Source organism: Lepidochelys olivacea (genome assembly GCF_965140295.1).
Source record: "Lepidochelys olivacea isolate rLepOli2 genome assembly, chromosome: 14".
In the NCBI taxonomy this organism is placed as follows: Eukaryota; Metazoa; Chordata; order Testudines; family Cheloniidae; genus Lepidochelys; species Lepidochelys olivacea.
The window spans coordinates 39272127-39296343 of record NC_140424.1 but is presented as its reverse complement, the minus strand read 5'-3'; the positions used below and the strand labels follow the sequence as shown (position 1 = coordinate 39296343).

At 50.2% G+C, this 24217-nt stretch overlaps 2 protein-coding genes across 6 annotated transcripts in view; one reads left to right on the top strand and one right to left on the bottom strand.

The window, feature by feature from the left end:
• LOC311530852 (butyrophilin subfamily 1 member A1-like) overlaps nt 1-876 on the bottom strand; it is a 45853-nt gene extending 44977 nt beyond the window's left edge. The window contains exon 1 of the mRNA XM_084647806.1: nt 460-876. The gene's annotated coding sequence lies outside the window, so the exon portion shown is untranslated. The remainder of the gene's footprint in view (nt 1-459) is intronic.
• Nucleotides 877-2197: 1321 nt separating this feature from the next.
• Nucleotides 2198-24217, top strand: part of LOC311530861 (butyrophilin subfamily 1 member A1-like) — a 44777-nt gene continuing 22757 nt past the window's right edge. The window contains exons 1-6 of one of the 5 annotated variants that reach the window (XM_084647837.1): nt 2198-2300; nt 3836-4013; nt 5717-5973; nt 7776-7892; nt 9842-10189; nt 15816-16097. In XM_084647837.1, coding sequence (XP_084503963.1) covers nt 7787-7892; nt 9842-10189; nt 15816-16097 — 736 coding nt within the window. In that variant the 5' untranslated portion in view covers nt 2198-2300; nt 3836-4013; nt 5717-5973; nt 7776-7786. Of the gene's footprint in view, nt 2301-3835; nt 4014-4043; nt 4291-4326; nt 5456-5652; nt 5974-7775; nt 7893-9841; nt 10190-15815; nt 16098-24217 lie in introns of those variants that run through there. The other 4 variants (XM_084647838.1, XM_084647835.1, XM_084647836.1 and 1 more) reach the window with 4 other exon arrangements.

The window sequence follows — 24217 nt, the reverse complement described above, 5'->3', positions numbered from 1 at the left end:
TGCTGCACTCCCCCGACCCCGCCCCAGCTGTGTCTGGCTACAGCCCCCCAGGGGTGGGTGCGGGGTTGGTGTGATCCCTGCCCCGCTAGGAGGGGCTGTGTCTGGGCCCCCGGGGCTTTGGTGGGGTGTGTCAGGGCAGGGCAGAGCAGAAAAGGTGCCTCGGGTCACAGGGCTCCCTGGACGGGGGAGCACCCGGCCTCCCCGCACCTGGCCCCCTGGTCCGGCCCGGCTGTCGGAAGACGCCTGCCCCGTTCATCTCCATGGGCGCTCTGCCTAGGGTGACCATATTTCCTCAAAGGGCAAACGGGACACGCCCTGGGGCTAGCCCGAGGCCCCCCCACCCTATCGCTCAGAGCTGGCCTAAGCCCTGCACTCCCCCAACCCAGGACTGGCGTCAGCCCCTCCCCCACCCCCATGCCTCCCATGCGGGCTGGTCCGACCCGCACCCGGGTCACTCACCGAGGCTGCAGCCCCGGATCCGCACACGGGGTCACGGAGCCGGAGGGTTGGAGACCGGACCCGCCCTCATCATTTGTGTGAATTTGTAGCTGAATTGACGGGGCCGAGCCTCCCCCCGGGCCTCCCCGCGCTTGAAAACTGAAAGTACCAAAGTAGCTGAAAGTGAAAGTCCCGGTCCGTGGCCCGGGCTGGGTGGGGCGGAGCAAATTGCTCTGAAAGTCCCAGCCCCCCCCCCAGGCCTCGGAGCTGGCGGGGTTGGGCCTGGCGGGGGCAGTTCGGTGGGGGAGCCAGTGTCGGGGTGTCAATGCCCCCCCGCTGTTCCTGCCCCCCAGGGATCGCTGGGCTCTCAGTAATTCCCCCGCCCAGCCCCGTCCCCACAGCCCTGTCCGGCGGGGGAAACGAAGCAGCAGCAGCAAAAAGCACCAGCCAGGTTGCCCCGCCCCCGCCCTGGGTGGAGGCAGAATGAGGAGGGGGGGGATGCTGCGCGGGGGAGGGAGCTGAAATCCGGAGCGACTGAGTGGGGCGGGGTGGGAAGCAACAGCGGATCAAGGGGAGGACTCAGGAACCGCCCGGCTGTAGCTGTCTCGGCTCCTGCAGGCGGCTCAAGTGCTTCTGTATCCTGGTGCCAACTTTTCCCAAGCTAGGGCTAAAGATTTCCCGAATCTGGTGAAAAATTCCCAGCAGAGCTTCTATATCCTGGGAAATGTCCCCAAATCTGGGAATGTTTGAGTAAAATGTTTCAACTTGGGAAATTGGGAATTTTCATTCAAAACATTTTACTCAAACATTCCCAGATTTGGGGACATTTCCCAGGATATCAGAGTAGCAGCCGTGTTCGTCTGTATTCGCAAAAAGAAAAGGAGGAGGTGTGGCACCTTAGAGACTAACCAATTTATTTGAGCATGAAGTGAGCTGTAGCTCACGAAAGCTCATGCTCAAATAAATTGGTTAGTCTCTAAGGTGCCACACGTCCTCCTTTTCTTTTTCCCAGGATATAGAAACACTGCTCAGGGGAGCAGAGCGGGGGGGGGCGGGTCCAGGGCCGGCAGCAGCTCTGGGACTCGCAGACCTCCCGGGAGCAGAGGGGGGGGGGCCCTTCATACAGAGCCACTTTCCTGCCCGGCCCCGGCCCTTTCCCCGGGTCTCTCCCCTCCGCTGCAGGCTCCCACTCAGGGGCTGGTGTCGGCAGAGCCCGGGGCTGCCCCAGGGGCTGGTTCCAGCCCCCGACGTGTGTCCCCCCCCCCCCCCGCGGGAGCGCCATGGCCAAGTCTGAGGGTCGGTGAAAGCTGCGGGGGGCTCAGGGCTGGAGGCTGCGGGAAGCGGCGGGTCCGTCACTGTTACGCTGTCACCAGCAGCCCGGAGGAGGAGGGGGAGTCCCTGGGCGTGGGGCCAAGGGGCTGGATTCTCCTAAATCACAGGAGTTCCCCTCCCCCCAGCCCCGCCCCTTCCCGAACAGGGAACAGGAGCAGAGCCCAGATCTGGGGCTGTGTCCTTGCTGCTCAGTGTACGGGGACTCTTGGCCCCTCACTAACGCTCAGTGGTGGCTGCTTTGGTTGCTAGCTCCCAGCACTAAAAGAAAGGGGAAGGTTCCCTGGGAAATCAGGACCCTGAAACTGACAGTCCTCAGGAACAATGGGGAAGGCCAGTGCTCCAGGTCAGCCTGATTGACAGGGTGGGCAGGCTAATCAGGGAGTCAGGAGGCCAGGGGGGTCCCGTCCTCCCTCCTTCCCGTGAGCTGGATTTGCCTGGGTCAGACAGAGTGGGGCCCAGCTAAGCAGAAAGCCGGGGCCCAAGCTGAGCTGGGGAGCAGAGCGGGGCCAGAAAAGCAGCCCAGGAAGCAGGTCAGAGCTGGGAGCAGAGTCACCGAGACACAGCCCAGGGAGAGCAGACCCTGTGCTGGGAGCAGGGCTGGGGACCCAAAGCCAGAGGGGCCAGAGAAGCAGCTCAGGGGGCTGGAGGCAGAGCGGAGCTAGAACAGTGGAGCTGGGGGCTGGAGCAGTCTGGAGCCGGGTGCAGTGAGCAACTGGGGCCAGCCAAGGGGGGAACCTGGGCAAAGGGCCCGGCGCAGAAAGACACCCCCAGCCAAGGGTCCTTGCAGGCCAGACTGGAAGGGGGATCTTAACCTGTCGGGGGGCTGACTCTGAGTAGAAGGGTCCCACCACCCAAAGCCCAGAGGTGTGTGGCCACCACCAGAGCAAGTGTCCAACCTGCAGCATCCCTGCAGCACAGCCAAGGCCTGAGAAGGTGGCCTGGGACCTACAGGAAACAGACTGTGAACTGTCCTGACGTTCCAGACACACTGTTTGTGATGTTCCCTGCCACAGAGTGGGGTGATGTGTTTTCCTTTAACCTTTCCCATTTTTCCTTATTCTTTTTTAAATTAATTGCTAATTAAATAACCTGTATTTGCTTTAAATTGTATGTAATGATCACTGGGTCAAGGAAGTGCCCAGTGCAGAGAGAGTACCCCGAAGTGAAAACACCCTAGCCCCTGCCCTAGGTAACCACAGCAGGGTTGGGGGTCGAGCCCCCCAGGAATCCTGGGCCCAGCCTTATTGGGGTTACGAGGACTCTGCCAGACAGGAGAGCGGAAGGGGAGTCCTCAAGGGCAGGGAGGCCTCTGGGTAAAGGAAGTGGGAGGGAGGACTCAGATCCTTTCGCTAGCCCACTTCACCGGGGTAGTGCAGAAGCCAGGAAAGTTCCCCACAATAGCAGGACCATTCCCCCGCTTAAGCAGCACAGATGCTCCCAGCCACCAACACTGCCTGCAACCCCCCCCCCCCCCATCTCCCCAGCCACTTCCCCAGCAGCCTTAGTCACAGCAGCACTCCCTGAGACCAACGTGACGTGTGAAATGGGAGGGTTTCCAGGATCAGGCCCTCGTCAGCTCCCATATATTATTGCTCCATATTTCATACAGGGGAAGCCGGGAGCCAGGAAGGGGGTCGGGGGTGGGGGGTGAGACTTCAGCACTGGAGCCCAGGTGGGGAAAGGGCTGCGATCCAGGAAAAAAAACCTTTTGTAGTGATAATCAAAGTGGACCATTTCTAGCAGTTGACAAGAACGTGTGAGGAACAGTGTTTGTGTGTGTGTGTGGGGGGGGGGGGGAAATAAACCTGGGGAAATAGTTTTACTTTGTGTAATGACCCATGCACTCCCAGTCTTTATTCAAGCCTAATGTAATGGTGTCCAGTTTGCAAATTAATTCCAATTCAGCAGTCTCTCGTTGGAGTCTGCTTTTGAAATTTTTTTGTTGAAGAATTGCGACTTTTAGGTCTGAGATCGAGTGACCAGAGAGATTGAAGTGTTCTCTGACTGCTTTTTGAATGTTACAATTCTAGACGTCTGATTTGTGTCCATTTATTCTTTTGCGTAGAGACTGTCCGGTTTGGCCAATGTACATGGCAGAGGGGCATTGCTGGCACATGATAACTAACACAGCTACTATTCTGAAATTATTAGAGAGCTCTCCTAAGAGGTGTGGGAGACCCCAGTGCAAGTCCTTTCTCTCCCTCACACAGGGGGGCAGTGAACCTGGGTCTCTTCATATTGAGGTGAGTGCTCTAACTATTGGGATGGCACATCCTCCTCTGGCCAGACTTTGTCTGAGACTGGATCTGATGGTCGGCCTCTGAGCAGACCTGCTGGATCAGACCCTGCAGGCGAGCTAAGCGGAGGAGCACCTAGCTTCCCCAGGTTCATGGTTCGTGCTAGGGATTGGGCAGGAGATAGTGTGTGGGAGCCTTGTGGGAGACAACAGTGCACATGACTAGAGGCAGAAACAGGCACGGAGGGGACTGCTACTGCAAACACTGAGGCTCCATCCTCCAAGTGAGTTTCGGTTTTTTTGCTACTGGTAGCAGATTCCGATGGGAAGCAGTTCCTGACACACCGGCCAGCGTCAGCTGCCCGGATTGGGGGTTGCAGGGGGTGCCGGTGGCTGGGAGCATCTGCGCTGAGCGGCAAGGACACGGCCCCAGATCTGGGCTCTGCTCCCCCCCCCCGTTCCCTGTTTGGGAAGGGGCGGGGCTGGGGGGAGGGGAACTCCTGTGATTTAGGAGAATCCAGCCCCTTGGCCCCACGCCCAGGGACTCCCCCTCCTCCTCCCCGGGCTGCTGGTGACAGCGTAACAGTGACGGACCCGCCGCCTCCCGCAGCCTCCAGCCCTGAGCCCCCCGCAGCTTTCACCGACCCTCAGACTTGGCCATGGCGCTCCCGCGGGGGGACACACGCCGGGGGCTGGAACCAGCCTCTGGGGCAGCCCCGGGCTCTGCCGACACCAGCCCCTGAGCCGGAGCCTGCAGCGGAGGGGAGAGACCCGGGGAAAGGGCCGGGGCCGGGCAGGAAAGTGACTTTGCACCAAGGGCCCCTCCTCGCCCCAGCTCTGCTCCCGGGGGGGGGGGGGGGCGCTGCGAGTCCCAGAGCTGCTGCTGCCCTCCCTGACCCCCCCGCCCCGGCTCTGCCCCCCTGAGCGCCTGCAGGAGCCGAGCCAGCTACAGCCGGGAAGTTCCTGAGTCACCCCCCCCCTCTGCCCCTCCCCATTGATCCGCTCCTGGTTCCCACCCCGGTCCCACTTAGTCACTCCGGATTTCAGCTCCCTTCCCCCCGCAGCATCCTCCCCCCGCCTTCCTCATTCTGCCTCCACTCAGGACGTGGGGGGTGCTTTTTCGACAGGGCTGTGGGGACGGGGCTGGGCGGGGGAATTACTGAGAACCCAGCGATCCCTGGGGGGCAGGAACAGCAACGGGGGGGCATTGACACCCCGACACTGGCTCCCAACCCGGGGAGCTCTGAGCCCTGGGGTGGGGCTGGTTTTTTCAGAGGAATTTGCTCCGCCCCAACCAGCCCGGGACACAGACCGGGACTTCAACTTTCCCTACTTTGGTACTTTCAAGTTTGAGGCCAGGGGCAGGGGTGGGCACGAAGGGGGCTTGGCCCTGTCGATGGCGGGTCGGGTCTCAAACCCTCCGGCTTCAGGACCCCGTGTGCAGCCTCGGTAAGTGACATGGGGACCAGGGCCGGATTTAGGGGCACGTAACCTGGGCAACTCCCTGGGGTGCCAGGCTGGGGGGCGCCGGGCTCGGGGGCTGTTTTTGTTGTTAGCGATAAAAGGAAAAATCGAAGGTTTGAAGTAAAATGTTTCAGGTTTTCCTTATGTGGCTCATTTGTTACTAACCTCCTGGAACGTTCTAGAGCTTTGTAGAATTTTGTGGAACCTTCCCGACTTTCTGATTAAAAGCTTCTCTCCGGGATTCAGCCGGGAGGGAAGCTCCGGGCCCTGGATCCCCAGCTGCACGGCTCTGTCTAAGATTTCCGGACACACAGCATTGAGGTCCCTTCAGATGGGCCGTTAGCACCGATGGGCCTCACTGAAGGGATTCTCAGGGAGAAACCGGCACCTCCTGATTCTGAATGTCAACCTGGCTGTGGGAATGTCCCTGCAAATTCAGAGATTTCTCTGCATCTGAACACAGACTGGGACGCTGGCACAGAGCTGGGCTTCCTTTGTGACAGGTGTGTGTGTGTGTTTCTCTCCCCCCTCCTCCCCTTTGTTATTGTCACTGAACTGAAGTTCCAGAGGGAGGGGGTGAAAGACAAGAAGAGAAAACCCTTGGTCCAGATTCAGTGAATCCCTCCCAGCCCCACCCCAGTCTGCTTGACCATTGCCCCGAGGGAGGGCAGATGCTGTTACCGCTGCTGCCCATATTACAGGTGTCTGCCAGGGCAGGGGGTGCTTCACCTCTCCCCAGAGCCACACGGGGAGGCCGTGAGTCTGTGCCCTGGAGCCCTGGGCAGGCTCTCTTCCTGGCCAGTGCTGGCTGCTCTGTGGGTAACACGGTGGCCGTCCCAGTCTAGGGGAAGTTACAGGCACAGCCTGGTTCCTGGGAGGACTTGACACCACTGCACACCCTGGCAGGGGCTGCCCAGCTGCTTGACGCGTGAGCCATGAGTGACACTAACATTTATCTAAAGCTCTCTCTGTCTCTAAGGGAACGTCTACACTGCAGCTGGGACTGAGCTTCCCAATGTGGGTAGATAGACACGTCCTAGCTGTGCTCAAGTTCATACGCTAAAACTAGCAGTGTAGCCGGGGCAGCACAAGCTAGCCACCCGGGTACGTACCCCAGGAGTCCAGGCAGGTTTGTTCTCAGGCAGGAAGCCCGAACTGCCGCCTGGGGTGGGCTACCCCGTTACTCCGCTATTTTTAGCATCCTAGCTCAAGGAGAGCTAGCATGTCTGTCTACGAGCACGGGGAAGCTCACTCCCAGCTGCAGTGTAGACGTACCTTGAGAGTGATTTAAATGGTGCAGACCCCAGGGGTCACAGAGATGTGGTGACCCTGATCAGAATTCCTTTGACATTTGCACCAATGCTGGAGGCAATGAAGGTGGGTCACTGACACATAAAATCACTGGGGTCAGCGACTGATCTGCTCATAGGGAGATCCCCAGAGACCTCTCACCTAGGACAGGTGTGGCTGGGAGATGGGGCCACTTTCCCCCACAGCGATCAGTGGCCATTCATACCCTACTCAAAGGCTTTGCCTGAACTGGCTTGTTTTCCCTAATATGGCCCATTCTATGGTAGCATCTAAATGCCCCAGCCAAGATGGGGCCCCATTGTGCTGGGAGCTGGACACACCAATAGTGAGAGACCCGCCCTGCCCAGGTGTAAAGGACCAGGGCTTAGGCAGTCTTGCCTAGAGGTCACAGCTGGGCTGAGGTCTCCCCACCTGGGATGGGAGTCATTGAGCCAGAGTTAGAGGAATCACAAGGCCAGGGTCTGTAAACAAGAGACCGGGTCAGAGTCAGATACCAGAGGTAGTACCAGGTTAGAATCAAGAGGCAGGATTCAGGGTCAGAGATTAGGAGACAAGGCAAAGCCCAGCACAGTAACAGACAAAGATTTGGGTAGTTGCCGAGACATCTTCCTGGGGCAAGCCCTGGAGTTAAGTAGGGGCACCTGGCCAATCAGAGGCCTGCAGGGTACTGTCACTCTGGGGCTCGTGGGCGGTACTTCCTGCGGAGCCTATTTTCCACACTGCTCCCCAGGTCCTTACACAGTCTAAATAGAGCAGAGAGCTCCGCAGGTCTCAGCCGTGGTATGGACTGGCTTCTGGCAGGTCTGGGTTTTAATCACAACAACATCTAACCCTGCTCAGAGCCAGGGCAGACGAGGACTGTGGGGGAAATCCCTTCCCTTCTGGTGTACGTTAGGCAACAGTGAGACTTGTTACCTCCTCCCCACTGCCCCATGGCACTGTCACTGCATCACACTCACTCACCGTCTGGTTTGTTATTTCTCCTGTTCCCCAGACCAAGCTACGATGACTGGGAAGGTTCCCTCGTTCTCCCCCGGCTCCACAGTGAGCTCCTATCTGTCCGGCTACGTTGCTCTCTGCCTCGCTCTACAGGTTCACCGGCTGGCATCAGGTAGGAGCTCCGGCCTCCTCGCTGGGTTTGCTGCTGTTGCTATTGCTGGTCATCACCGTCCGTCTCGCATCACTGCCTTGTCTTGTAAACAGCGTCTGTTCAACACGCCTGGTGTCTCTTTGCTCTTTACACAACAACCAGCAACCTGGAGAAACCACAGGGCACAGCTGGGTCCCCTGACCATGGTTAAGATCTATACACCAGCTTGTCAGGCCTTGACCGTACATCCACCCTACTGCTCTGGCTGGTTTCTGGCAGCTTCTAGAATACAGATCACAGGAGCACCACGACAGGGCTCACAAACTATTTAAAGGGACACTACCCATTCCTGTACACTGCACTGGCAGTCTGTATAAGTCACAGATCAGACTCTTCGGCCACAAACAAATCATGAATCCCTGACTCTTCAGCTATGAAGTAACAACCCTCAGATCATTCATGCTGCTCTAGGCACATCTGATCAGGGCTCAGAGCTAAATCTCCTGTCACAAGGAGGGATGTGAAATTTGCCAGCTTCTTCATTCTGTTCCCTCAGGGATAATAGTGACCCACTCCAGCCCTGGGGCTGCCTCCACAGCAACTTGGGCATTTTGGTTCTCTCTTGCTGTGGTTTCCATCCTGCTAATTTAACCTGCTCTCTCTGTCTCTCCTGATGCTGAGTCTCTTCACCAAGACCCCCCTGCAATTCCATAATGGCTGCTTCTCTGCTTCCTGCACTTTTCTATTTGCCTCCTTCTCCCTCTCCATTATCTGGCCTCTGACTTTGCCTGCGTAGTGATGATCTATTTTCATATCTTTTTGTCTTGTATGCGCTTCACCATCCCTGCAGCAGTTGGGGAAGGCCCCATGACGGAGTGGCACAAAAAGTCCTTTGTGTATCAGAGAATCAAGCCCCCAATATCCATTGTGCCCGGGGTGCCTGTGAGAAGTTTTGAGCCCTATTCAGAGATAATAGGGACAATGTATAACACTGACATGTGTACTCTGTGTGACAGGTATTGCAACCACAAGTGGTATTTTGGGGTTTATTTAATTAATTTTATGAAGGTTCTTTTTGTATCCCCTGTATAAATGGCACCTGTACATGTTATATGTACCTCTGTGGGCTCAGGATTGTAATCTATTCCATTGGGGAGGGTTACCCCATCTCCTCCAGGAGCTACAACCCATGGGGGTAATTACTGCTGGGACAGGTAACAGCTGCAGAGAAGTGCCACCCCTAAGGAGAATTGCACAAACTAGTTCAGACCAGGTCCCAGAAGCCAAAGAGAACAAAGATATTTGGTGAAAACCCCTTGATTTAAACAGACCAGAGGCCTGGGATCTTGGGCTACAAACTGACAGGATCTGTTACTCAAGAGGAAAAACCCTTAGAGAAGGTTTGAAGGACTTTGGAACCTATCAGAGAGTCCCATGTGCCGGATGAGAATCCTTCGGTATAAATGTAACATGTTCAGACCTCTTATTGGTTTATGGTAAGTTTTCTCTGTCAGGCTTTTGTCCTTCAAAGGTCTCTGCTTTGGAAGAGCTGTTTGGTTGCTGGTAACTGCTGGCACACGCTGTTCATAGCCCTGGGAGTGAAAACAAAGCGCAGATGCTGGTCTTTGGTCAGGCCTGCTGGGAAAACCACAGTGAATCGCAGGGAGCTGCAAGCCTTGAAACCCCAGTGTGGAGAGAGCGGGACGTGGGTCCCTGCCCAGGGAGAGGTGATGGCTGGAGGCCTGAGACCTAAGGGGACATTCCTTGAGCAGACCATAGAGGGAGTCAGAGGTGCAGTTACCCAAAGCTTGTGACTCTCTGCACTCAGAGACATGTCTAGGGCATTGCATGGGTATGGGGTGTTTGCTTCTAATGCAGGGTGTTCTCTTACTGTGAGTTTTACTGCTGAATTAAAGCCACCCCCAGCCCCTTACCGATTTAATTTCCATTTTTCATTGTATATTTCACAGCACAGTTCACAGTGACTGGACCTGACCACCCAGTCATTGCCTCCCTAGGTGGGGAGGCCGTCCTGCCCTGCCACCTCTCCCCTAGGATGAGCGCTGAGAACATGGAGGTGAGGTGGTTCCAATCCAAATACTCTGCGGTTGTGCACCTGTATAAGGATGGACAGGATCAGTATGAAGAGCAGATGGCAGAATATCAACAAAGAACTGAGTTCTTGAAAGACGACATCACCAGTGGGAGTGTTTCCCTGAGAATACGCAACATCCAACCCTCTGATGAGGGACCGTACAAGTGTCGTTTTCAGTCCAGTGTCACTTATGAAGAAGCTGTATTAGAATTACAGGTGGCAGGTCAGTAACTTGTTCTAATGCTTTGATGCCTTCAGCAGGGTAATGAGTGGAGTCAGAGGGTTCATTGTCAGAGGACACGTGATTTTTCTCATTATGGTGGGGTAATAGCTCTGCTCTGGTTACAGCTGGTTCTAGTTCACTGTTTAACAGCTGTTTTTTTCGTAGGCCTCTAAAATCCACACGCTTACTCAGACTGTCTTGAAATTGTTGTGACGCACTGCAGTCTGGGGTGGGGTTAGCAGGCTAAATCTGAGGTCATTAGAGCAAGTGGTTAATGAGATGCACAAACATCAATAAAAAGTCTGGCAAGATTAAGTTGTGATGATTACATTTTTGAGCACACCTGGGAACAAATGATGGCTGATCCTTCCCAAACTGATGTCACCAGCTGGGATTGATTTTGGCTCATGTCTGGCACCCACAGGGTAAGAGTAGTTGATGCACTGGGTCCTGTAGTCCAGGGCCTGGTATAAGAGTGGGAGAGTTGAGGAATTAGCCCCCCACCCCAGGACAGGTAAAGGCAGGAGGCCTGACCCCTGAAGGTGCTGCCAGAGAGACCAGCCAGAGGACAGGTGTAGCTAGTTCTGTGACCATGGCAGGAGGTTTAGGTTGGGTGCAGCAAACACCAGACTGCTGACAATCCCCATGGCAAGAAGACACCTCTGTGCCCTTCTACTGACACAGCCTACAGACCTCAGCACTAAAATGAGACATACGTGATTCCCCTCCTCCTATCGCAGTGACAGCTGTGACAGCCTCCTCGAATGAATCCCTCCACCAGTCACTACAGCTACTCTGAATGCAGCGAAGGCCGTGGAAGTGCAGGCAGATAGATGCTGGAATCTAAATCCAAGAAACACAACACAAGCAATGGTACCTTCTCATAGCCCTCCCTCATGGGGATTGCAGCAAAGGAGGTTTAGGTTGGACATTAGGAAAAACTTCCTAACTGTCAGCGTGGTTAAGCACTGGAATGAATTGCCTAGGGAGGTCGTGGAGCCTCCATCATTGGAGATTTTTAAGAGCAGATTAGACAAACTCCTGCCAGGGATGGTCTAGATAATACTTAGTCCTGCCATGAGTGCAGGGGACTGGATTAGATGACCTCTCAAGGTCCCTTCCGGTCTGATGATTCTATGTCTGTGTATTATGGTACCGTCCTGCCTGAACCATTCCTAGCATCTATTGCCAGCCCCACGAGGCAGAATTAAGGTTGCATGGCAGGGGTGCTGTGCGCCATTATTTTTTATCTCTTGGGTTTCAGACATTTAAGTTTAGCTGCTCTCTGCATTTTGGGAAGGCACAAGGCACTGCTGGGCATCCTTACTTCTTCTTCAAGTGCTGTTCCTGTGGGTGTTCCACTCCAGGTGACGGTGCGTCCCGGCACCATTGATCGGAGATCTTCGGTAGCAGTGCCTGGTTGGGACACACGCGCTCGGCTGCTGTCTCGTGGCGTTGTTAGGGTCTGCCTGAGCGCACGCGTCCCGCACCCCCTTCAGTTCCTTCTCAACCGTCCTCAGCTGAAGACGGTATTTGGGGCAGTGCTCAACCTCTTCCCTGGTCTCTGAAGGAAATAAGTAGAAAGAAATAGAATTAGTTAGACAAAAATATCCCAGTTCTCTCCCTTCCTTTAGAATAGTTCGTTGGTTTCAAAAAAAGACAGACAAACTTTTTTTTCCTCACGTTTGTCTCCTGTTGAGACTCTCTCCCCGGCCATCATACTTCAATGATGCCAGGGTCCCCAGGCTTTAAGAAATATGATTCCTGTAAGGAATCTATGCTGTGGTCTGATGGACACTCATGGTGTGTGAAGTGCCTCGGCGAGACACACGTTCCTGCCAAGTGAATTCATTGTGTCATAACATGGACTTGCAGCTAAAAATGCTCCTGATGGAGAAATCTCTGCAGCCACCTATGGAGACGGGCAGAAGTAAACCCTCTCCCTCACGCTCCCCTGCGAGGTAGGAACCGATTGGGAACGTGGCTTCACCCTCTCAAGCAAAGAGGCAGGAAACCCCAATGTCTCCGCACAGAGACTTTCAAAAGGGTAAAGGGTCTCCTGCGAGATCTTTACTGTTGGTGCTGACAGCGCCAAAAGGAGGCGATTTCGACTGCCCCAGCACCTCAGCTGCGGCTCACAGGGGCGCAAAAGCAGGGACCCGCCTTCCCACAGTGGGAAGCTCTCCTTGGCACCGGTCCCATTGGCACTGAAGATAGACCCGGTACCGACAAGAACTTTGGCACCAAGCCTGCCCATCACCCCCGCAGCAGACGCGGACCCCGGTCAGGGTGCCTATAAATGGCCCATGGCGCATGCGAATGCAAAACAAAAGTCAATGTGGGCTTCCGCTCACACTTTGCGCTCCGCAGGACCACAGCCCATGGAGCAGCAGCAATTCTTGCACCAAGATGACGTCTGCATGGCCCCTGAGGGAGCGCACCTAGGAGAACACACAACACAGGGCCACTGGTCCCTATCAGAGACGCGTCTACACATACATTTTCTCGAGCTCAGAGCAGTCAGATACGCCTGCCTTCACTTTTCCCCATCGTAAGGAACAAGTCCATTCGGATCCTCACGGACAATATAGCATGTATGTTCTACATCAACAGGCTGGGGGGAGCACGGTCACACTCCCTATGCACAGAAGCCAACCACCCACAGGGACAGCACTCGAAGAAGAAGAGAAGGTTTCTCACCTTGCAGTAACTGAGGTTCTTTGAGAGGTGTGTCCCTGTGGATGCTCCATTACCCACCCTCCTCCCCTCTACTTTGGAGTACTAATCAGACAACTCTACGGTAGAGAAGGGGGTGCGGGATGTGCACGCTCAGGCAGACCCTAATGAAGCCACAAGACAGCAGCTGAGCACGTGCGTCCCGACCAGGCACTGCTACTGAAGATCTCCGATCAACGGCGCCGGGTGGACTGGAGCACCCACAGGGACACACATTTCGAAGAACCTCGGTTACTGCAAGGTGAGTAACCTTCTCTTCTGCATTAGCAAGTATATTGTGGGTATTAATATGTAACTATAGAGCCCTCATGGCTGAGATGGAGTCTGCTCTGCAGAGCGGCTCTGGCCAAGAACAGGCTCACACTGGAGTACACCGGGGTAACTCCCTTCCAACCTAGAGGCACCTGTTCCAAACTGCTGCGGTGTAAACGCACACACACCAGAATAGTACAATGAATATAGGAAAGGTAAATACATATTTACAGAGCAATGAAGGTAGAAAAACAACAGGGGAGAATACAGGGGGAGCAGTAAAACGGTTAGATGCAACACGAGGCCCCACAGGCCCAGTGGTACCACAGTATTACAGGGTAGATGACAAGCACTGTGTCTACACTCAGAGTTCACGAGTCCTGGGCAGAGTTCCAGTCCGGTGGTGAGTCTTCAGTGCTCCTGGTTGTGTTTAGCGCCAGTGAACTTTCCCCAACAAACCTCTCCGGTGCCCTCTTCTGCCACTCTCTGCAAACCCCACAGAGCAACAACCTCCCTACTTAACTGACTACAGCCTCCCTCCTCTTTCCTAATGCAAAGTCATAAGCCCCAGACAGCTCTGGGTGACAGGGATACTGGGTCCACCAGTTGGTCCTTCTCAGGTGATTCCTCCCTGGCATGGTGCTTTTCCTGGCTCCCTCCTGGGATGTCCCCGGTCAGCTGCTCTGTCCCTCATGGGCTTTGGGCTGGTTCTCAGCTGCTGTCATTTTTGAGGGTCACTCCCTGTAACCCTCTTGTTAGGAGATAGAGACATACATTCTACTTAAAACCCTTCCAGCCACTCACTCCCATCCACAGCACAATAACTGTCCGCTGTGGGTAACCTGAGCTGCCAAGACTGGGTATTACACAGAGTTCACTTTATAACCACAACACGGTCATTCCCTTCTGTACCGTACATGTAACCTACCAAACTTTGGTTACACAAGTACCCACTATAATTCCATGTTACTGCAGGAAGAGTGAGCGGGTTCAGTCTGGTTTGACAGCGGAACTCTCATCCGTGGATAACAACACATGAGATAAATATGCACATTTGGACAGTCGTGGACGCCCATAACCTGAATTGCTCCCGTTTGGAATAAAGACACCACAGTGTAGTAAAGCTGCTCAAACTAAAACAATCATTAGGTTCATAAGGGGACAATCTGAGGGTTAACTGAGACTCCTTATAAATCTAAACACAATCTTATCATTACATCAGCACAGCAAATACTTTGCAAACAACAACAACAAAATTAATATCAAACGTACAGATTTCTTCAGTACCAAATGGTTCACAGGCCCCAAACCCTGTGCATTTAAAACATACACTACTGATTTGGCGTTAATGTCCCCACACTGTTCTGAGCTGAACCAGTTCTTGGAAATTGGCTGATACCCTTCTTGTGGTTATCTTCTTGCTGCAGTTAGTAAAATCAGGCCTATGATTATCGGCCTTCAGGCCAAAGATCTTCACCTCCCCTGTGGTGTGGCTGTCGCCCTCTGGGTATGGCTGAACTAAAAGAAGAGTTTGCCACCTTTGTTCCTTATATTGGGAGTGGAATTGGCCCCCACCTTTGGAGATGCCCTACTGAGCATGCTGCAAAGGTTCATGAACTTTTTCCTTTGTTTACCTGCAAGTCCCCATCTAGCTGGAGTCAGTGGACTGTTTAGAAGGAACAGCAACAGAAGCACAGGGGTGTGTGCGGGGGTTGTTACATATAATTTTCACCTTAGGCCTTTTAACCTCAGTTCTTGTCTGTGACTCTTGGGCATTTCCCATGAGTCTGTCAGACCAAAGCCTTGTGAGTACCACTCCTGCTGGGAGAGATTTCTGTAGTCTGTGCTCTCCTGGTCAAGAATTGTTTCCCTCTCTACGATGGTCTGTGTGAAATTTCCAGATACCCTAAGGTATCTGCACACAAACGGATCCCATAATAAGGAAATCCATTTGAATTCACACCTCTGGTTAAGGTACAAGACTCTTGTTTCAGATTAAGATAATTTTATTTCAGTTTAGCTCATCGGTAATAAAAAACCCCAAGTGTGATCTGCTGTGGGAGGTGTTACCTTAACCCTGCAACTCCTTGTTATCTAGTGTTTGTGTTTCTGTTTTGCTGAGTGTATTTCCTGGCTTTCACAGGTACCAATTTTTGCTACCCACTTCTGCATTCTGGAAAGGTACAAGGCACTGCCAAGCAACCTGAACTCCCCTATAACAAAGTTTTTTATTAGTGAATTAATTTGAGGCTTGTCTACACATAGATGTGCACTGGTTTTGATGAACTCGTCCAAACCTGTGTGTGAACACTTACACGGGTTTGGAAATGGCTTACATTGATTTAGCTTGAGTCAATTCCTGCCTGCTTTAAGAGTGTCCACATAGGGATTTGCATTTGATTAACTAAATCAGTTTAACTAAACTGGAGCAAGTTTGTCCATAGAAAAGCCCTGACATTAACATTAACTCTACTGTATATCAAATAGGAATCTGGCCAGATTAACTGACCAGCTGCACTTGTGGACTCACATTTGATTATTAGTTTAATAGGAAATGGCTTTTGATAACAGTGTAAAAACTTTTGGCTCATTACTGGGCACTGTAGGATTATCACAAGTTCATTTATTTCTTCTGTAGATTTGGGCTCTGCTCCTGCCATCTCTGTGGAGGGACATCAGGACAGAGGGATCCGGGTTGTGTGTCGATCATCCGGATGGTACCCAGAGCCCAAGGCTCAGTGGAGAGATCTCCAGGGGCAGCTCTTACCATCGGCCTCTGAAAACATATCCCAAGAGGCCGATGGCCTGTTTCAAACCGAGATTGCCATTGTTCTAAGAGAAGAGTCCAACCAGAAAGTGTCCTGCTGTGTCAGGAACCCCCGTCTCGACCAGGAGAGAGAGTCAGCGATTTACGTAACAGGTCAGTGCCCCCCTCCCCCGCAGCCGCACATAGATAGACTGAGATGCTGCAGACGTGGGCGGAGAGTATTTATCATTGTGTCTCCGGTTCATTGGCCTGGACCTTCAAGGTACCGAACCCTTCTTGAAAAGTCCTGAGCAACCTCCGTTCTCTTTGGATGTATCTACCCTGCAGTTAGACACCTGCTCATGGCCTGTGGCTAAGGGCCTCAGGATAAGGGGCTGTTAAATTCTGGTGTAGACATTCGGGCTTGGGCTGCAGTCCAGACTCCAGACCCGTGTGAGGTGGGAGGGTCCCAGAGCTCGGGCTTCAGCCTGAGCCCAAATATCTACACTGCAATTAAACAGCCCCTTAGCCTGAGCCCCATGAGCCTGAGTCAATGGCACGGGCCAGTTGCGGGTGCTAATTATAGGGTAGATGTACCCTTTGACTCCAGTAGGAGCTGAGGTTGTTTAACACCTTGCAGGCTGGGATGTCATTGGCCAGATTTTCATAATAGCTCAGTACCCAGCAATCATCATTTTTCTCACTGGGGGTGGGGGAGGAAATTCTCCTTTGTTCTTGTGGTATAGTGGGGACTGTGTTGGAATTGCAAGCTATCGCTTTAAGAGTGGGGGGTTTCCAGGTCCTGTTTGCAGGCTAGAGGGCTCTGTAGGAAAGTGTGTGAGCAGAATCAGGGCCTGTCTACAGGAACAGTTAGTTTGTGGCAAGCGGGGGTGTAAATCTGTCTCACACTGGCCTGCTGGGCACTGTCTGTCTGTGTGGACCCTGCTACGTGCACTAACAATTCTGTAGTGCGCTTTGATCTGCCCCGCTTTGAAACCGGAACAGAGCAACGTGCACCAGGAAACTTTAAGTGCATGGCAGCAGCGTCCACACGGCTAGTTAGTGGGCAGCAGGCTAGTGTGAGGTGGATTTACCTGTCCGCACACAGGTTTGCACTAGTTCACAAACTGTTCCTATGAATGAGCCAACATAAAGCAAGGTGGGGTGAGTTGTTCCCAGGGCGTTAGGGAGCAGCCCCCCCTCTGGTTTAGGTTCTTGTGTGTTAAGGTTCTGGATTCTAAGACAAAGTCACGTTACGCTGCAACCTTCCAGCAGGAGTATTTATGTTTGTGTCTAACTTCTCTGTGTGCTGTGACCATTACAGTTCTCAGTGAGGGTGGGGGAGGGAATTCTCCTTTGTTCTCAGTGAGAGTTGCTGGGTGCTGAGCATTTATGAAAATCTGGCTAATGAAGTCATTTTTCCTGAATAGCACAAGAGCCCTGATTATGATCCGAGCACTAGGTGACATCTGAAAATACCACATCAGTGTGAGAGCTGCACTACGGGCCCTGTCCTGCAGTTCAGACTGTGACAAAACTCCCATTGGCTTAAATAAGCGTTTTGCCGGCGTCAGAACTTGAGGATCAGGTTGTAACTTGTATTTAACTGCACAAAAGGCAGTAAACACAGAGCTCCATGGCTAGCATAATTCTGATCTCCCCTGTGAATATACATTATAGTTTTTCAATTCAGTTACACAATGGGCCTGATCCTGCCTTCCTGCATAACCAAGTCAGTGGGAGCATTGGGAATTCCAGCAACAAAGGATCAGGCCCAAAATATTCAGAAACAAAATCGTACATAAGAGCAGCTTATAATTTAGAAAAAAAGGTTTATATTTTGTGTATTATTATCGATCAAATAACTGTTAATACAGAATTAATATTTCATCACTGTAATAATAAGAATATTGTATTTGTAAAGTACTAGTAATATGAGATTTCAAAGTGCTGCACTGCTTAATAACCTCTCGGTATGCTTGGAATGACATGATCGTTATAGAATCATAGAATTGTAGGACTGGAAGGGACCTCGAGAGGTCATCTAGTCCAGTCCCCCGCAGTCATGGCAGGATTAAGTATTATCTAGACCATCCCTGACAGGTGGTCGTCTAACCTGCTCTTAAAAATGTCCAATGATGGAGATTCCACAACCTCCCTAGGCAATTTGTTCCAGTGCTTATCCACCCTGACAGTTAGGACCTTTTTCCCAATGTCGAACCTAAACCGCCCTTGCTGCAATTTAAGCCCATTGCTTCTTGTCCTATCCTCACAGGTTAAGAAGAAGAATTTTTCTTCCTCCTCCTTGTAACAACCTTTTATGTCCTTGAAAACTGTTATCATGGCCTCTCTCAGTCTTCTCTTCTCCAGACTAAATAAACCCAGTTTTTTCAACCTTCCCTCATGGGTCATGTCTTCTAGACTTTTAGTCATTTTTGTTGCTCTTCTCTGGACTTTCTCCAATTTGTCCACATCCTTCCTGAAATGTGGCACCCAGAACTGGACACAATACTCCAGCTGAGGCCGTATCAGCACAGAGTAGAACGGAAGAATTACTGCTCATGTCTTGCTTACAATACTCCTGCTAATACATCCCAGAAGAATGTTCACTTTTTTTGCAACAGTTTTACACTGTTGACTCATACAGTAACTCCTCACTTAAAGTCGTCTTGGTTAACGTTGTTTTGTTGTTACGTTGCTGATCAGTTAGGGAACACGCCCGTTTAAAGTTGCGCGATGTCTCTTGTAACGTTGTTTGGCAGCTGCCTGCTTTGTCCACTGCTTGCAGGAAGAGCAGCCCGTTGCAGCTAGCTGGTGGGGGCTTGGAACCAGAGTGGACCAGCAGCCCCATTAAGTTCCCTGTGCAGCAGCCACCCAGCAGGCTATCAGTTCCCAGGCAGTTCAGCTGTCCCTCCCCCAACTGCCCTGTGCTGCTCCTGCCCTCGGCCTTGGAGCTGCTCCTGGGAGCCTCCCGCTTGCTGTGCAAAGGTGGGGGGAAAAGGGGGTGCTAATGTCAGGGTGTCCCCCTCCCCCTGCTCCTGCCCCTCTGGTTCTGTACCTCATCTCCACAGAGTGACAGGGCTCAGGACGGAGGGAACTTGCTGGCAGCAGCTATTGCCTCAATTTGCTAAACTACTTAAAAAGGCAACGTACTTAGAGTGGGGTCATCGTACTTAAAGGGGCAAATGCGCATCTCTCTCTCACACATGGTGTGTGTCCCTGTCTCTGTCTGCCATGCTGTCTCTCCTCCCTCCATTCGTGCTGCCTTGTAGAGTGTGAGGCTACATTAACAGCAATGTGTTAACCCTTGAGGGCTCAGCCGAGTGCTAGTTCATCATTTAGCAGTAAGGCATTCCCTGGGAAATATCCCTTCCTCCTCCACCCTCTAACTTCACCACCTCAACCAAGCTTCACAATCATCATTGCTGTGTACAGTATTAAATTGTTTGTTTAAAACTTATACTGTGTGTATGTGTGTGTGTGTGTGTATATATATATATATATATAGTCTTTTGTCTGGTGAAAAAAATGTCCCTGCAACCTAACCCCCCCCCACACTTACATTAATTCTTATGGGGAAATTGGATTTACTTAACATCGTTTCGCTTAAAGTAGCATTTTTCAGGAACATAACTAGAACATTAAGCGAGGAGTTATTGTATTTAGCTTGTGATCCACTATGATCCCTTTCTGCAGTACTCCTTCCTAGGCAGTCATTTGTCATTTTCTATGTGTGCAACTGACTGTTCCTTCCTAAATGGAGTACTTTGCATTTGTTCTTATTGAATTTCATCCTATTTACTTCAGACCATTTCTCCAGCTTGCCCAGATCATTTTGAATTTTAATTTTATCCTGCAAAGTACTTGCAACCCCTCCCAGCTTGGTATCATCCGCAAACTTTATAAGTATACTCTCTATGACATCATCTAAATCATCAATGAAGATATTGAACAGAACCAGACCCAAAACTGATCCCTGTGGGACCCCACTTGATATGCCCTCCCAGCTTGACTGTGAACCACTAACTACTCTTTGGGAATGTTTTTCCAACCAGTTATACACCCACCTTATAGTAGCTCCATCTAGGTTGTATTTCCCTCTTTTGTTTATGAGAAGGTCATACCAGACAGTATCAAAAGCCTTACTGAAGTCAAGATGTACCACATCTACCGCTTCCCCCCATCCACAAGGCTTGTTTCCCTGTCAAAGAAAGTTATTAGGACAATTTGTTCTTGACAAATCCATGGTTGACTGTTGCTTATCACCTTATTATCATCTAGGTGTTTGCAAATTGATTGCTTAATTATTTGCTCCATTATCTTTCTGGGTACTGAAGTTAAGCTGATTGATCTGTAATTCCCCGGGTTGTCCTTATTTCCCTATTTATAGACTGGCACTATATTTGCCCTTTTCCATTCCTCTAGAATCTCTCCCATCTTCCATGACTTTTCAAAGATAATCACTAATGTCTCAGATATCTCCTCAGTCAGCTCCTTGAGTATTCTAGGACTTATTTCATCAGGCCCTGGTGACTTGAAGACATCTAACTTGTCTAAGTAATTTTTAACTTTTTCTTTCCCTAGCCCCTGATCCTACCTCATTTTCACTGGAATTCACTGTGTTAGATGGCCAATCACTACTAACCTTTTTGGTGAAAGCCGAAACAAAAAAGTAATTTAGCACTTCTGCCATTTCCACATTTTCTGCTATTGTTTTTTCCTGCTCATTGAGTAACGGGCCTACCCTGTCCTTGGTCTTCCTCTTGCTTCTAATGTATTTGTAGAATGTTTTCTTGTTACCCTTTATGTCTCTAGCTAGCTTAATCTCATTTTGTTCCTTGTCCTTTCTAAATTTGTCCCTACATACTTGTGTTATTTGTTTATATTCATCATTTGTAATTTGAAATTACAAATTTTTAATTCAGAGCATACACATGGAGAGTTAGAAACAAAATATAAATACTCTTCCTGAAAGGTTGCAATGAAACACTGCTTTATTTCTAAGACTCCAAAACTCTAACACACCACAGCCAAATACAGAGAGAGACAAAGCAGGCTGCTCCCTAAGGCAGAGAGGCAGAACTGAACCCACCGTGGTGTAGGCTGGTTCTTTGCAGATGGACTGCAGAGGCTCCAGATTGTACACTCCCTGCAGAGCCCTTTAGTCTGCAAGCAACACCAGGAATCACCTCAGGATTTAAAGTGACTCTTGTAATTTGTACCCGGCTTTCAATACACCACTAATTACTTAACAAGGACCCTCTAGTCAGCCATTGCTCCAGGGCCCAAGCAACAGAAATCTGGAGAAATTTGTACTCTGAATTTCCAGGCTTACATTTTGTTTTTATTAAAGTCCTTCATTAGCATATTTTGGGCCAGGTTCTCTCATGTGGCTGAGCCGCACTGAGCATAGGTGAGTCAGAAGTGTCAGGAAGCTGGTCACAATGCTCTGATTCTGAGGGCCAGTCAGCACTGGCTGCAGCCTTGGGATCAGTTAGAGCAGCCTAGGGACTGCTTGAAGTTATGTCAGTGGGGTTTAGCCTTATCTATAGTTATGGGTTCCTTTAACCAACAACCCACCCCAAGGTGACAGTTTAACCTAATTTAATCTGCGAGAGTTCAGCCCCCAAGATCGACTACAGTAGAGAGGTTATCAATAGAAGGGCGACCCCATGGTATACAACAGAGATTACATAGTACTCTCTCTACACTAATTACTTTGATTAGCCAGCCAAACAATACACACGCTGCAGTCTGGCAAAGTAGAGAGAGACCAATATAGAATGCACAGTATTTGCACTACTCACACCAGGCCTTGTGGAAAAACCCAAAGTGTTACTCCTCATCTTCACCATCCTCCTCACCTTCGTCACCACCATCACCAGTGGCCATCACCCTGGCATCTCCCCCCATCAGGGCACACAGGCTGCGGTACAGCTTTTGTAATGTGTTATGCTGATGCCCACTGGGGTTCAAACATATTTATGAAGGTTTTAACCCCTATTCCTTATTTCAACTTCCAGACCTCACTCCTTTTGGGGTGCTCCATTTCTCATAGGTGAACTCATTAGTTCCCCTTATACTCATTAACATTTCCATCACCGTATCAACACAGTAACAGGCAGAAGTCTTTCACCCTAGCTACCAACGGTCATCTTGTGGTGTCTACAGATCTCTCATAGACATTATAATCCCAGATCAGCACTTCTCTTCAAAACATCAGCATATCACAAACAGCCACAAACTCAGCAGGTACATTATTAATATACTTATGCTAACGTGCGCTAAGTCCTGAGGCCTAATTTGGCTAAGTCAGATATTTTACAGGCCTGAGGCCAGTAGGCCTGTGATACAACATTGATTAATATTTATTAGGGTTGTCAAGCGATTAAAAAAATTAATCGCGATTAATCGTGCAATTAATCGCGCTGTTAAACAATAATAGAATATCATTTATTTAAATACTTTTGGATGTTTTCTACATTTTCAAATATTTTTATTTCAGTTACAACACAGAATACAAAGTGTACAGTGCTCACTTGATATTTATTTTTATTACAAATATTTTCACTGTAAAAACAAAAGAAATAGTATTTTTCAATTCACCTAATACAAGTACTGTAGTGCAATCTCTTTATCATGAAAGTTGAACTTACAAATGTAGAATTATGTACAAAAAAAACTGCATTCAAAAATAAAACAATGTAAAACTTTAGAGTCTACAAGTCCACTCAGTCCTACTTCTTGTCCACTCAGACACACAAGTTTGTTTACATTTGCAGGAAATAATGCTGCCCGCTTCTTGTTTACAATGTCACCTGAAAGTGAAAACAGGCATAGAAGAACATAAATTGTTGGGCAAAAGCCAACATGGTTTCTGTAAAGGGAGATCATGTCTTACTAATCTCTTAGAGTTCTTTGAAGGGGTCAACAAACATGTGGACAAGGGGGATCCAGTGGACATAGTGTACTTAGATTTCCAGGAAGCCTTTGACCAGGTCCCTCACCAAAGGCTCTTACATAAATTAAATTGTCATGGGATAAGAGGAAAGAGCCTTTCATGGATTGAGAACTGGTTAAAAGACAGGGAATAAAGGGAAGGAATAAATGGTAAATTTTCAGAATGGAGAGGGGTGACTGATGGTGTTCCCCAAGGGTCAGTCCTAGGACTAATCCTATTCAACTTATACATAAATGATCTGGAGAAAGGGGTAAACAGTGAGGTGGCAAAGTTTGCAGATGATACTAAACTGCTCAAGATAGTAAAGACCAAAGCAGACTGTGAAGAACTTCAAAAAGATCTCAAAAAATTAAGTGATTGGGCAACAAAATCGCAAATGAAAGTTAATGTGGATAAATGTAAAGTAATGCGCGTTGGAAAAAATAACCCCAACTATACACACAATAATGATGGGGGCTAATTTAGCTAATCAGGAAAAAGATCTTGGAGTCACCGTGGATAGTTCTCTGAAGACATCCATGCAGTGTGCAGGGGTAATCAAAAAAGCAAACAGGATGTTAGGAATCATTAAAAAAGGGATAGAGAATAAGATGGAGAATATCTTATTGCCCTTATATAAATCCATGGTACGCCCACATCTTGAATACTGAGTACAGATGTGGTCTCCTCATCTCAAAAAAGATATACTGGCATTAAAAAAGGTTCAGAGAAGGGCAACTAAAATGATTAGGGTTTTGGAACGGGTCCCATATGAGGAGAGATTAAAGAGGCTAGGACTTTTTAGCTTGGAAAACAGGAGACTAAGGGGGGATATGATAGAGGTACATAAAATCATGAGTGGTGTGGAGAAAGTGAATAAGGAAAAGTTATTTACTTGTTCCCATAATATAAGAACTAGGGGCCACCAAATGAAATTAATGGGCAGCAGGTTTACAACAAATAAAAGAAAGTTCTTCTTCACACAGCGCACAGTCAACCTGTGGAACTCCTTGTCTGAGGAGGTTGTGAAGGCTAGGACTATAACAGGGTTTAAAAGAGAACTGGATAAATTCATAAAGGTTAAGTCCATTAATGGCTATTAGCCAGGATGGGTAAGGAATGGTGTCCCTAGCCTCTGTTTGTCAGAGGGTGGAGATGGATGGCAGGAGAGCGATCACTTGATCATTACTTGTTAGGTTCACTCCCTCTGGGGCACCTGGCATTGGCCACTGTCAGTAGACAGGATACTGGGCTGGATGGACCTTTGGTCAGACCCAGTATGGCCGTTCTTATGTTCATTCACATGGCATTGTTGTAGCCAGCATCGCAAAATATTTACATGCCACATGCGCTA